At 53.2% G+C, this 12,666-nt stretch overlaps 1 protein-coding gene across 2 annotated transcripts in view; it reads left to right on the forward strand.

Annotated features, from left to right (window-relative positions):
• Positions 1 to 12,666, forward strand: part of MVB12B (multivesicular body subunit 12B) — a 141,722-nt gene that overhangs the window by 73,033 nt on the left and 56,023 nt on the right. For both annotated transcript variants that reach the window (XM_059658051.1, XM_059658052.1), the window contains exon 7: positions 6,636 to 6,730. In XM_059658051.1, coding sequence (XP_059514034.1) covers positions 6,636 to 6,730 — 95 coding nt within the window. The remainder of the gene's footprint in view (positions 1 to 6,635; positions 6,731 to 12,666) is intronic.

Here is a 12,666-nt window from a genome sequence, read left to right on the forward strand (position 1 = left end):
AAACTAAATGTAGTTCTTCGTTACTTGGGGAGATGCTGTTTAAATATCTTGTCTTGCTTATTTTGTCTCATAAACACAAGTGTGCTCTCTGAGGGGTCCATCACTGCCACTAAGAAAAGGGGTCCTCTGGCTGTTTGGGGACTCGGAGGTGACTTGTACGAGGAGCAGCAGGATCCAGGGTGAGCACCACGTCCGGCTCCTCCTCACTGGCTGTGATTTTCCCATCGAGATGTATTTAAACAGAAGCACCAAACCCTGGGCCTGGACGTATTGCTTTCACCCCTTCGCTTTCCTCTTCTCTAGAACAGGCCCAGGAGTCTCCCGGGTCATTGCACATTGTTAGTCCTGCTCTGCCTTTCGCCCTTGCACAGGTTCAGGCACATGAACAGCCGGGAAAAGCAAAACCCTCACATGTCTCGGGCTTCACAACCCAGGCTTTTGCAGAGTCACATTCAACACATTGTCCTACAGCAGTGGCTTTCAAACTCTTTGGTGTAGGAATTTTATAGTCTTTAAAATTGAGGATTCCAAGGAATTTGTGTTTGTGTGGGTTATGTTTATCCATATTTACCTTATTAGAACTGAAATTTACTTCAGAACAATGACACCATCATGTCACGTAGCTTCGGGAACATTCTGTCTGATGGGAGAGGATGAGAGTGAAAGGCGGGTGATGTCTGGGTATTCTCATGAAAAGGCTGTGGCCTTCTGGACTCTGAGTCTGGGGAGCCCGCAGGGGTCTGTGGGGCACCCACTGAAAGCTGCCCCAAAAGGAGCATTATATAGGGTGTCCCAAGATTCACGCAAGAAGTAATTTTGATAGAAAACACAGGTTTATAATTAAAAATTGTAAATTTCTTATTGATTCATAAAGTATATAGTATAGGGCAGGGGTCCTCAAACTTTTTAAACAGGGGGCCAGTTCACTGTCCCTCAGACCGTTGGAGGGCCGGACTATAGTTTAAAAAAGAACTATGAACAAATTCCTATGCACACTGCACATATCTTATTTTGAAGTAAACAAACAAAACGGGAACAAATACAATATTTGTATTTGCATGTGGCCCGCGGGCCGTAGTTTGAGGACCCCTGGTATAGGGTTATGTATGGAATAGCACATCGGGTAAATGGCCTCCACGGCTTTGCTGGCACGTACGCAAAGCCGTGGTCTTCATTGGTCTTCATTGTCCCTGCTCCTGGGCCATCATTGGTACTTGGTAATGCTTATCAAATTGAAGGGATTGAAATCAAAGGGCAACAGATATTAGAATCTGATTCAATAAACCAAGTCAAATTAGGCTTTTATTTGTTGTTGTTGTTGTTGTTGTTAATGCTCACGCAAAATTCAAATCTTGCATGAATTTTGGGACACCCTATACAACACTCAACCCCAGAAACAGGACGGGAGCTGTAATTTCATGTCTCAGAGTTTGTTTTGGCTGCGTGTGTGTGTGTGTGTCTGTATGTGCATGCATTCATGTGTGTGCATGCGCGTGTGTGTAGGGGTGGGAGATAACAGTGACATTTGTCTAACTGTGAGTGGCCGCCTCACTGTCCTCTGACAGTTTGAGAGAACAGAGGCAGAGCCGTCTTCCTTATATGTGGCCACTGGGTCCAGAAGATTAATGGTCACATTTTAAAAATTCACACAGACCTGGAATCAGCACTAGAAAATACAGATTTAAATTAACAAGGAAAAAGCAGAATCCCATCAAAGGAAATAAATCGTGCTGGCAACTATTGTCACATAATAAAACGTATTCTGGGACTGAAGGGCTTTCATATGGAGCTGTCTGCAGCTTCGTGGCCATGTTAATTGAATAAGGTGCCTGACTGGGGGGAGGCGGGGAGTGAAATTTCCCTCAGCATCTGCGCAGCGGAGCCGTTGGCAGCCGCGTGTGGGATGCTGACCTGTTTGTCACGGGACAGCCCTCGCTCCTGCAGGGAGGTGGCGGCTCCCTGGGTGGGGGACAGAGAACGCTCAGTAACGTGCCCGAGCACTTGGGGGTGCTCCGGTTAGAATCCTCCCGTTACCAAGCGGGTGTTAGAATATTAATTCATCCTTTGAGTCGAGTGGCAGAAATCGTTGGCCTCTGACGGCCCGCCCCTTCTTCCAACGGCCCAGGGCCTGCGGGGAGTCCCAGGGGCCGTCCTCTCGGCACCGCGCCAGGGAGCCGGTTTCCTGGCGGCTTCTCCCTTCTGTTCAGTAAATGTCATTATTCCCACCTTAGAAGGTTGCTGAGAGGGTGAGGCAAGGTGATGTGTGTGAAGGAACCTAGCCCCGTGCCTGGCAGGTGGGTCCCCACCAGACACGGGGGACTAGAGTGTCACTTCGCTGAGACTCAGCTGACTGCAGAGCCTCCCTGACCCTGGTGGGCTCATCCAGCAGGCGGAGCCCGGCCACTGCTCCTTCGGCAGGTGACTTCCATTCAGTTTAACCCCAGGTGATCGGTCCCTCGGCCCAGCCTGTTCCTTCTCCTTAACAGGAGGCCTTGATTGCCTTCTTCCCCACCGCCCCTCCTTTCTGGGCCCCGGAACAGCAGAAGCAGCTTTTGCAGCGGAGGAACTCTTCTCCCGGTGCTGCGGGCCGAGGCCTTGACCACTCTGCTCTCTGAGAGCTGCCCACCCCCACACTGCTGCATCAGCCGCTATAGCTGGAGTTTCTGGCAGCTTGATTTCAATTCAACCAATACCTATTGAGCAATTACTCTATAAAAGATAGAGAGAGAGAGATGTGAGAGGGGCACATCGATTGATTGCCTCCCACACACCCCACTGGGACCAGGGATCGAACCTGCAATCCAGGTATGTGCCCTTGACTAGAAATTGAACCCATGACCCTTCATACATTGGGGTGATGCTCTAACCACTTACCCACACCACCAGGGTTTGAATCATCTTTTAATTTTACATTTACCGTATCACCAGGCATTGTCTGTGGTATGAGATCAGAAATCCCCCCCCCCCCGTAAATTCCTGGCTGCTGCCGCCACTGACTTCTTGTTACATTATACCTGTTTTCCTCCATAGCAAAGAGTAGTGGGGTGCACGGTATAATGGATCTCCCAGAGTCCTTGAATCTAACTGGGGAACACACACATGCAGAAATGAAATAATAGAGGCTCACAGCACTTCATGTCCAAGAAGGGCCCAGGGGTTTTCATGGAGTAGGTTCAACACTGGATTTGGTTGACAAATATTCAGTAATCTAGGGCAGACATTGCCCTAGAAAAGGGGGTACAAAAGCGATGAGATTTGGCCCTGCTCTTGAGGAGGTCAGTCACAGTAGGGAGATAGGCTGATATCAAATGGTTAAGTATATTGGGGTACCTGGAGTGGGAGAGGTCATTCAGGCATCCAGCCCAGCCTGGAGCAAGCCCAGGGCCGGCCCTTCCAAAGAGTGGGTGCTGAGAGGGGGTCTTGGAGGATAAGTAGGAGTTTGGAGAGTCCATAGGAATGGCGGCGATTCTAGGAAGGGGGAGCAGCGTGAATAAAGAACCAGGCTAAGGCATGAAAAAGCCATGGCATCGGCACAGACTCACAAGACTTCCCTTCCTGTCAGAGGGAGACACAGGCTGGCGAGCTGGGCAGGTGTGTGAAAACGGGTAGAACCGGGGTGTGGGTGTGGGTGTGGGTGTGGGTGTGGGTGTGGGAGCCCAGGGCAGGTGTGTGGAGTGAGAAGGGAGCTAAACCAGAACCCTTGGAAACAGCAACCTTGAAAAGGTGGGAGGAGGAGCCAGAAAGGACCATCTGCAAGGAAGAAAGAGAACCAGGCCCGGGGGGGGTTGGAAGGGTGCGGTCAGCCAGGTGGGATCCAGTGGCCAGGAGAGGCAGGAGAGGTCAGACCACGTTGGGTCCAGGGCAGCTAAGGAGCGAGTCCCCTGTGCCATAGAATGATCCCAAAACTATTTGCTTAGAGGGTGGCAGCAGGTCATTTTGGCAGGAACTGTTGAGGGTCTGTAAACTGTAGGTGCTGAATAATTGTTTGCAGTTTCATGGTCATCTCCATCATAATTTGCTGCTCCATTTCCACCACTCAGGGCAACGCAGGTTTTTGCCCTCACGTTCCCACAGGCAGGCAATCTTTTAAAATTGCAAATTGGGTCTTGTCACATCTCTGCTTAAAATCCTTCTGGATAAAGTCAGAGCTCTAGCTGGGCCCTGAGGGCCTCCAGCCCGGAGTGGCTCCTGCTCTGCACAGGTGTTCTGTCCTTAGTTAGAGCAGATGTGTCTTTTGGGGGCTTTCAAGGCTCAGAAATCTCAGGGTGTGGCAGCCCCGAAGCACACCTCTTCCCTGGCAATCCCCTCATTGGTATAGTCACTATGCTATAGTGCAGGGGTCCTCAAACTTTTTAAACAGGGGGCCAGTTCACTGTCCCTCAGACTGTTGGAGGGCCGGACTATAGTTTAAAAATAAACTATGAACAAATTCCTATGCACACAGCAGCGGCAAAAACACCCGGCGGGCCGGATAAATGTTTTCGGCGGGCCGCAGTTTGAGGACCCCTGCTATAGTGGGTGCAGCAGCAGCACCTGCCCGGCCAGCTTCACGGTGTGCAGCCGGGGCAGTCCCCCGGCGCCCGTGCTCAGAAGGGCCTCACGCTTGCTCGATGCCCTGCTGTCACAGTCTTGAGTTCCTAATGATGTTTGGACCAGAGCCCCACGTTTCCATCTTGCACCGAGCCCTGCCCGTCGCAGAGCTGGCCCCGTGTCCGCCTCGGGGGGCGGTGTGAGGAGCCATAGAGAACTTGGGAGACCCGCACACCCCAGGGCCCGGCGCACGGCAGGCCCTCGCTGCAGGGTCACCTGTCATCATTTCAGCTCTGCTCAACCACAACCGCAGCCAATCATTCATTCTCGTGTTTGCTCAGCCTCATTGACTAAGTGCTGTGGTCAGAGGCATTGATCAACTGCTTAAACCCTCTGCAGCTGCTCCTCACCTCCGGTTTCCCAAACCTGGCCAGGCCCAGTCTCTGCGGAGCTGGTTAAGAATAGATGCCTGTGGCCTGCACCCCAGGCCCTCTGAACCGGCTCCCAGGGTCTGGGCTGTGAATCTGTATCGTTAGCAAGTTCCCAGGTGACTCTAATGCCTTCGTCTGTGCCGTGATGGGCAGAACAGAGTTGGGAACCTTCATCTTCGGGCGGAGAACCAAACCCCTTTCCTCTCTGGCCCTGGCTGAGAAGGTGTCGCAGGAAGCTCTGGCCCCTTTATCCGCGTGTGCTGTTCCTTCCTTCGGGGCTCACTCGGCACCCAGTTTGTATTCTGCTCCGAGCGGGTCATGTTGAAGGTACTTGTTCCTGCACCTCTATCCCCCGCGGCCTGCGGGCTCCTCGGGGCTCGCCTGCACCCTCAGTTAGCGTCACGCACATTCACTGCCCACGGCAGAGCGCCCAGTGGCCACGTGTCCATCGTTATGCTGCTGCTTCCCCTGCAGCCCCTCAGTGAAGCCCCTCAGCTGGGTCAGCGGGGCTGGTTGGCGTCACCGCCTTCAGTGCTCCCTCCACAGCCGGCAAACCAAACGCCTTCACAGCAGGCGTGTCAAACGCGCGCCCGCGGGCCGCAGGCCTCATTTATTTGGCCCGTGTTAGCCCTTGCGTTTGACATGCATGCTTTACAGCCTCGGCGCCGGGTCCTCCTGGGCGGCTCCTGCTCGCTCCTAGTCCGTGGGAACAGGCCTCCCCGGAGAACCCTTCCTCCCAGGAGTCCCTGCGTTCCAGTCGTTCTAGGACATCCCCCACGTGTGATGTGGAAAAGGCAGCGTGTGAAACGTAAAGCTTTCTTATGTTGTAGATGCTTCCTCCTTTTGGAAAGGACTGAGTGTGGCCGAAGCTCAGGTACTGAGCTACTTCAGCCCCCTCCAACCCCCGTCGTGCCAAGAAGAGGGGGTTTTGTTGTTGTCCCCTCAGACCTATGGGGTTTTAAATGTTTCTCCTGTTGTTTTTGTCCTGCTTTTCTGCATTTGCTAAAGGCAGCTGACAACCACACCAAAGGGGTTATATGCTTTGATTGGATACTCGTAGCTTTAATGGCCAACACCTGTGCCACAAAAGCCATGCTGGTCAATCGACGGTGCTTTCCTGAGCACCTACTGTGTGCTCCCACCAGAGGGGACTCACGGACAAGCAGTTCAGAGGAGCAGGCCATGCCCATCCTCCGTGGTCCTTAGTTTCCCGGACTCACGGGGTAACCGTGCCCAGCACCTTATTCACAAAGCGCTTCCTGAGCTGCTGTCCCAGCTGCCCTGCAGGGCCGGTGCGGAAGCCGAGGGGTGGAAAATGGGACCAAGACACAGAATAGCCGAGGCTCGTGTCCAAAGCCTGAGGTTCTGGGCCCGTTGGTGTGTTTCACCTGCTGGGCAGAGACCTGGATGGAGCTGCCCGCCTCCTTGAAGCCCTGGGCGTGCCGTGGGCTCGGAAACCCTTTCTTCCTCTCAGATGCGCTTCCCTGTGGCAAGGTGGCTGCTGATGTCGGGAACTTCTGAATTCCTCCGGGAACTCGGGCTGGTGGAGGAGGCCTGCTCTCCAGGAGCGCCTACTCCGCGCCACGCTGCTGGGGCCGCCGATGGCGCCGGTGCGTTCCGCGCCCCAGGAACACTTCCTGCACCGTAACCTCCTGTCTCCCCGTCTCTCCCCAGGCACATCTCCCTGACGCTGCCCGCCACCTTCCGGGGCAGGAGCAGCACGCGGGCTGACTACGAGTACCAGCACTCCAACCTGTACGCCATCTCAGGTACCGGCGGTCCCGCGCTCCCTCCCTCGCCGTTTCCAGGCTCCTGGTGGCATCCGTCCTGCCTCCTTCTCCCTACAAGGGGCCTGTTCCCAGCAGCGACCAGGCCTCCCTTTCCTTTGTGTCACCGCAGCACTCAGAGGAGGCCAGATACGCAGCATGTTTTGAAACTAATGATGAAAAAACATGTGTGGGTTTCACAAGCTTGAAGGGAGGTTTCCAGAAAATAGTCACCACATTGTTCACCTGCCAGGTCCAGGGCAGGTTTCCCACGGGGCCCGCGGCAGCGCAGAGCTGGGGCCGGGCCCCTCCGCCCGCATCCAGGGCTGTCCGCCTCTCATCTCTCACAGCCAGGTCTGTGGCCAGAGGGTCTGCGGGCGGGCTCCCCCTCACCCCCACGTATGAGTCTGTGATTTCTGAACTCGGCCTTGAAATTGATAGTGTTACCTTGGCAGGAACTTCATCAGTCCTGGTTTTCCTTTCCCCTTCGCCAGGGAGGGGAACTCACAGCCTTGTTACAGAATTGAGATTCATTAGGTGCCTGGCGGGCGGGTGACTTGCTAAGAGCTTCGGAAACCCACAAGCTCCCCTCGATTATACTGGGCCTCCGGTCCAGGGTCTGTCTGAGGGGGAAGTGGCAAATCAGTGCCACTTCCCAGCGCACGCCCTTAATGGTGAGTGGCATTTCGAACACGGGAACATGGCATTCACTCATGTACCGTAATGAATCGGTTATTTAAGAGGTAATCTTTTCTCTAAAAATCGCAACTTCGGGTTACTAAACAGACGAAATAGAACAATGGTGTAATTCGTGTCAGTATTAGTTTTTCTTGTTATGATCACTCCCTAATAGGTTTGGAAGTAAAAGCTAAAGCCAGTTGTTCCATTTCTGGGTGGCACACCTGCAGGGAGAGGCGAGGACAGGGGTGTCCCCGAGCCCAGGGCCTGGCTGCGCTCCCGGAGCCAGGCGCCCGGAGGGTGGGGGACGCGTCTGAGAACAGCATCTCCAGGGAGAGCTGCGCTTGTGCGGCGGCTGGTTCGGCAGAGTCGACGAGGAGCATAACAGGGGTGGAAAGATGACCTGTTCTGTGGAAGAGCTGACCGTGTCCCCAGGTGCCGCGGGCAGAGCAGCTCTGCAATCCAGCGGGAGCTGGTTCGGAGGCACACGTGGAGGCTCGGGGAAGCAGGGGACTGTTCCCTCCAGCTCGCAAATCTTCAGCAGCGAGTGCGCTGCCCCCGGCCGGGTTCTCTGATGGCTTTCCCAGCTGTTGGCGCTTCTGTGGAAAAGGGCCCACAGAGCGCAGCCTCCCGGTCTGGCAGGAGCGCCTGTGCCTCGGACCGCCGCTTCCTCGCCCGGCCTTGATGAGGTGTTGTCTGGGTTCCTTTCAGCTGTTAGCTTAGCAACACCGAGGTAACAGCCTCAGACACGGGGGAAGCCATTCGGCAGCTTCCTGTTACATTTATGTAAATGGCAGGCGGTTGGGTTTTATCTTCCAAGCAGAGGTAGTTGAGGCTGCAGCCCAGAGCAGCAGGCAGCTCGGGCCTCGGCGGCTGCAGGCACCAAATCGCTCTGCCAGGGTCCGGGAATGCTTTGTTGTGATGCTGCCAGAAATACCCCGCAGGACCCGCTGGCTCCAGAAGCCTGCAAGCTCAGCACCGGGCAGCCATGGTGCGGCTGGCAAGCCTGCCCGCAGACCCCGGCAGCCTGCCTGCGGCGTGCTGGCTGGAAGGGGCAGAGAACGCCCTCCCCCATACAAGCAGGATTTGGCACCAAGTGGCACTTCTCAGTTTGGTATCGTGAAGTTAAGGTTTCAGTGGTTTATTCCAAAAACAGTCAAGGCAGAGTGTGCCCTAGGCCTTAGCCCTTGCCCGTTGCCCGATGCCATGGTAGCTGGAGCTCCGCACACGCTCACTGCCGGCTTCAGGGCCTGAGTCTTTGGTGCAAAATCCTGGTGGGCTGGTTCGTGCCTGAGAATATTTGATTAGTTTGCAGTCCTTCCTAAGAGAAGATTTCCAAACAGTGTAACTAGAATTTGCAAAAGCAGTCCACATTTGATTTGTATGTGTGGTTATGGAAGTAATATTGACTTAGAAATGTTTTCCCAAGGGCATGCCTGAATTTCACTAAGACATCTATCCGTGCCACCTGCAAAAGGAAGACACTGCTCAGAGGAGCTCTGTCCCCAGCACCAGAGGTGCTCATGAAATGTTTAGGGAGGGAGGGAGGCATCTAGCCAGCGTCCGCCTCGCCCAGGAATGCCCTCTGTGACCTCAGGGCAGATGGTCATCCTGATTTGCTGCTCAAGCGCCTGCAGCCTCTGGGGCTGCCACCTCCCGTGAGCTCACTCATGTCTGCGAGGTCCTCCCTGTTCGGTTGGGCTCTGCCGTCCTCGGTGTGCATGTCCCGCCGGCCTTTTGGGGTCCTGTGCACTGTCTGCAGCACGTGTCAGCTGTGCCGTGTGGTCCAGCCGGCGGCTTTCTCTTGCGCTCAGAGGTGGTGAGGCGCTTCGGCTCCTGCTGAAACCCTGAGAAGCTAGGCCTTGCGGCCACCCTGCACCCTGGTCAGAATGGCACGAAGATGCCATCGGTCCTCACACCTCCTCCCCTGGGAACTGCTCCTCGAATGTCACAGTGCGCAAAGAGACTTACGCATAGGATGGGCACTGCTGCTCTTAAATAATAAACGCCCCAAAGAGGTGTGGGGTGGACTCTCAGTGGTTGTTAGTGTTCTTTTTATGAATATCTTACCTCTCCTGAAAAGTCTTCTATTTTTGTCCCAAATGATAGCATTCTACCTTTTCTTAGAGTTTTTTCAGATGCTTAGATGTCTGAACATTTATTCATATCTATTTCATCTGTTCCAAGAAGATTTAAGGTAGCTCCAAAAATACATGTAACAAAATAAAAATGGGAGTGAAAAGATAAGAGTGAACGAACCTGGGCCAGGAGCGTAGGGCGCCGCTGCGGGTGGAGGGGAGCCTGGGTCCGGGGCTGGGCCAGGGCAGCTTCCCTACGGGCAGCAAGAAACAAGCTGCTGCTCAGGAAGAGACTGACTGTCCTTTCCCTGAACCCTCCCCATCAGGAGGCCCCTAAGGGGCAGTGAGTAGCAAAACTACTGCTTTTCAGTGAGTTTAAAAGGTCCACCTGAGCCTGGCCGGTGTAGCTCAGTGGTTGAGCATCAACCTATAAACCAGAAGGTTGTGGTTTAATTCCCGGTCAGGGTGCAGGCCCAGGTTTCTGGCTCGATCCCCAGTGTGGAGCATGCAGGAGGCAGCCAATCAATGATTCTCTCTCATCACTGATGTTTCTATCTCTCCTTTGCCATTCCTCTCTGAAATCAATAAAAATATATATATTTTTAAAAAGGTCCACCTGAATGATCATGTAGGGGGATCCGCTCCGGTGAGCCCCAGAAATGTTTGGGAGTTGAGTAAGGTGTTTCCTTGTGCTGAGCGTCCCATACCTTGGGGACTCGAGACCTCGGGGGCCTTCAGGGAGGAGGCGTTCCCCTCCTGTCCAGCCTGAGGGACACCCTGTGCCAGGCAGCCTGCGGCACAGGCTTCTGCCTTTCACCGAGGACTGCCTCTGTCCGTCCATGACCGGTTTCACCTCGTGAGCCGGTGACTGGGGTGGTTGTTGTAAACTGATTTATATTCCCACCTGAAGAATTTTTGCAAAAGAAAACCTGTTTTTCTCCCTTTTGAAAAATTGACATGGGAGCTTAAAATAGTAAAATTAAGCAAATGCATATTAAAACAGGCAGGTAATCAAACTGAAAATCTCACATACCCCAGGGATTCAGGAGGCTCCGCCGAGCAAAATTCCCCGACGCCTCACAGTGCGGGGAGCCGCGGGGCTCCGTGTCCTTCCCTGTTAGTCGGGGGCAGAACCCCATGCTGACATCTTCATTTATCCATCAGCGTTAGGCTGACCACATACTCATTAACCACATCGTCACATTGGAGAGTGAAAAGCGCACAGTGGCCCCAGACAGCAGCCATCACCTGGAACCGACCGGGTGGGCGTGTGTGTGTGTGTGTGTGTGTGTGTGTGTGTGTATTTTTTTTCGATTTCCTTTTTGATTGCTGGAAAAGCCAGCTTATTGCCTTCTACAGCTGTTCCCTCTTAAAAACCAGTCCCCATTCAAGATGCTGACGCAGGATCGTGCGAGCGTGGGCAAGTCTGAGTCCATCAGCCCATCCGTTTGGCCCGCGGCTTGCGTACGGAGTGGAGGAGGGTTTTATCTGAAACAGAACCGTGTATGAGCCATGTAACCGACATCAGACCAGGAAAGCGCAAAGCAATTAAAAATAATTAATGATTTCTGAATATCGGCCTTCTCCATGCAGTTTTAATCTAGTCCTCATTTAAATGGGAAGATGGACATTTAATTATCAGTATTATGAAATTCATGATTTATATATTTCATCCAACGGGATAAAATTTCTGCCACCAGCTCTTCATCTTATTATGAGGAGAATCTGTATATTTTAAGATATGATCCTTTAAAAACGCACCCGCAGCATACTGGGCAGCTGTAAGCATCTTTTCCTTTCACTTGTAGTGATTACGTTATTTCTACCTTTTAATTAGGGGAGAACAGTCTCACCTGGAAAATCAAATATAAGCTTAAGACTTCAATGTTCATAAAGTGCTGCCGGGTGGGAAGCGAAGGCCGGCAGACGGAAACAGCAGCGTGCCTGAGGAATGCTGGTTTTTCCGTGGAATCTAACCCATCTGCCCCGTGTGTGATGTGCACGTGTCACGCTGCAGAGCTTGCGCCCGTGCTCTGTGTGGGCGTGCCTGTGACTCCCCTCCCCGTGTATCGGGGGTCAGCTCGTGGGTGGGGTAAGCACCTGTGAGGTCGACACCACCGGTGAGGGAAAGCCCTTCTTCTGGTGGAAGCCTGAGTCATCCGGCACCTTCTGCATTCGCGGTATCCCTCTGGCCTTTGTCTGTAGCGGACACATCCATGGGGTCCTGTGGCCTCGTGTTTCAGACCCCTCTTCCCTGCATCCTTCGCTGAGGATTTTCGGAATCGCCCGAGGCTGGTGGGAGAGGCGGTGGGGAGTGTGGGGCGGGTGGCAAGGGCCCAAGAGAGGGACAGCATGTTGATGCAGCCACAGATAATAGGCTAAGAGGAAAATTCCTGAATGAAGTGCAAAACATATTTATAACGGTGCTCAAATCAAGGAGGGAATAAGTCATTTTAAAGGCGTATAAATTTTTATCATCACCTCTAGCAGCCATTCCGTCCCTTGTCTATCCATCTATTCTTGCCCTGACTGACAACAAAATCGAGCACAAAGAAAAATATAATAAGAAAAAGAAGAAATGGATCGGAGCGAATGGGGAATTGATCACACGGTGTATTTGTATATCCTGATGTAAAAGGTGCGCTTGACAGGTGGCCAGGTTTGCTCTGTACACAGCCATGTGTGTGCTGTCAGGCGCACGCACGCTGCCTTGTTTCGATTGATGAATTGCCTGCTTTCTTGATTAAACCTTCCGTCACTTAAGAAACAAAAAGCCTGTGTTTAGATGGCAGAGTGGGACATGTCAAAAAAATCTGTCTCCTTTACCTTTGTGCAGATGTTGGGCACAGACTGTAACATGTATTATTAAAATGAATGTGGCATTTACTGTGCATTATTCCTTTCCTGGGAGAAAGGACTGTAAATTATATGCTAATAATAAGCTTTAACCCTTTCGAAATGCAAAAGATTTAAGAGTGCAAATATTCACGTAGGCCTGGCTAATTGGATGTGCTTTTATATGTCTGCTGCGTGGCTGTGTCGCCGACGCTAATGAACATTGTGCGTGGCACATGCGGGCGCCGGGGGCTCGCCTCCTGGAGGTGTCCACTCTGCGCGTCCCTCCTTGGGGTTTCACAGAGAGACCCCGGGACCCTGCGCCGGGCTCTTGGTGGTATTGCTCAG

Source organism: Myotis daubentonii, chromosome 11 (genome assembly GCF_963259705.1).
Source record: "Myotis daubentonii chromosome 11, mMyoDau2.1, whole genome shotgun sequence".
NCBI classification, from domain to species: domain Eukaryota; kingdom Metazoa; phylum Chordata; class Mammalia; order Chiroptera; family Vespertilionidae; genus Myotis; species Myotis daubentonii.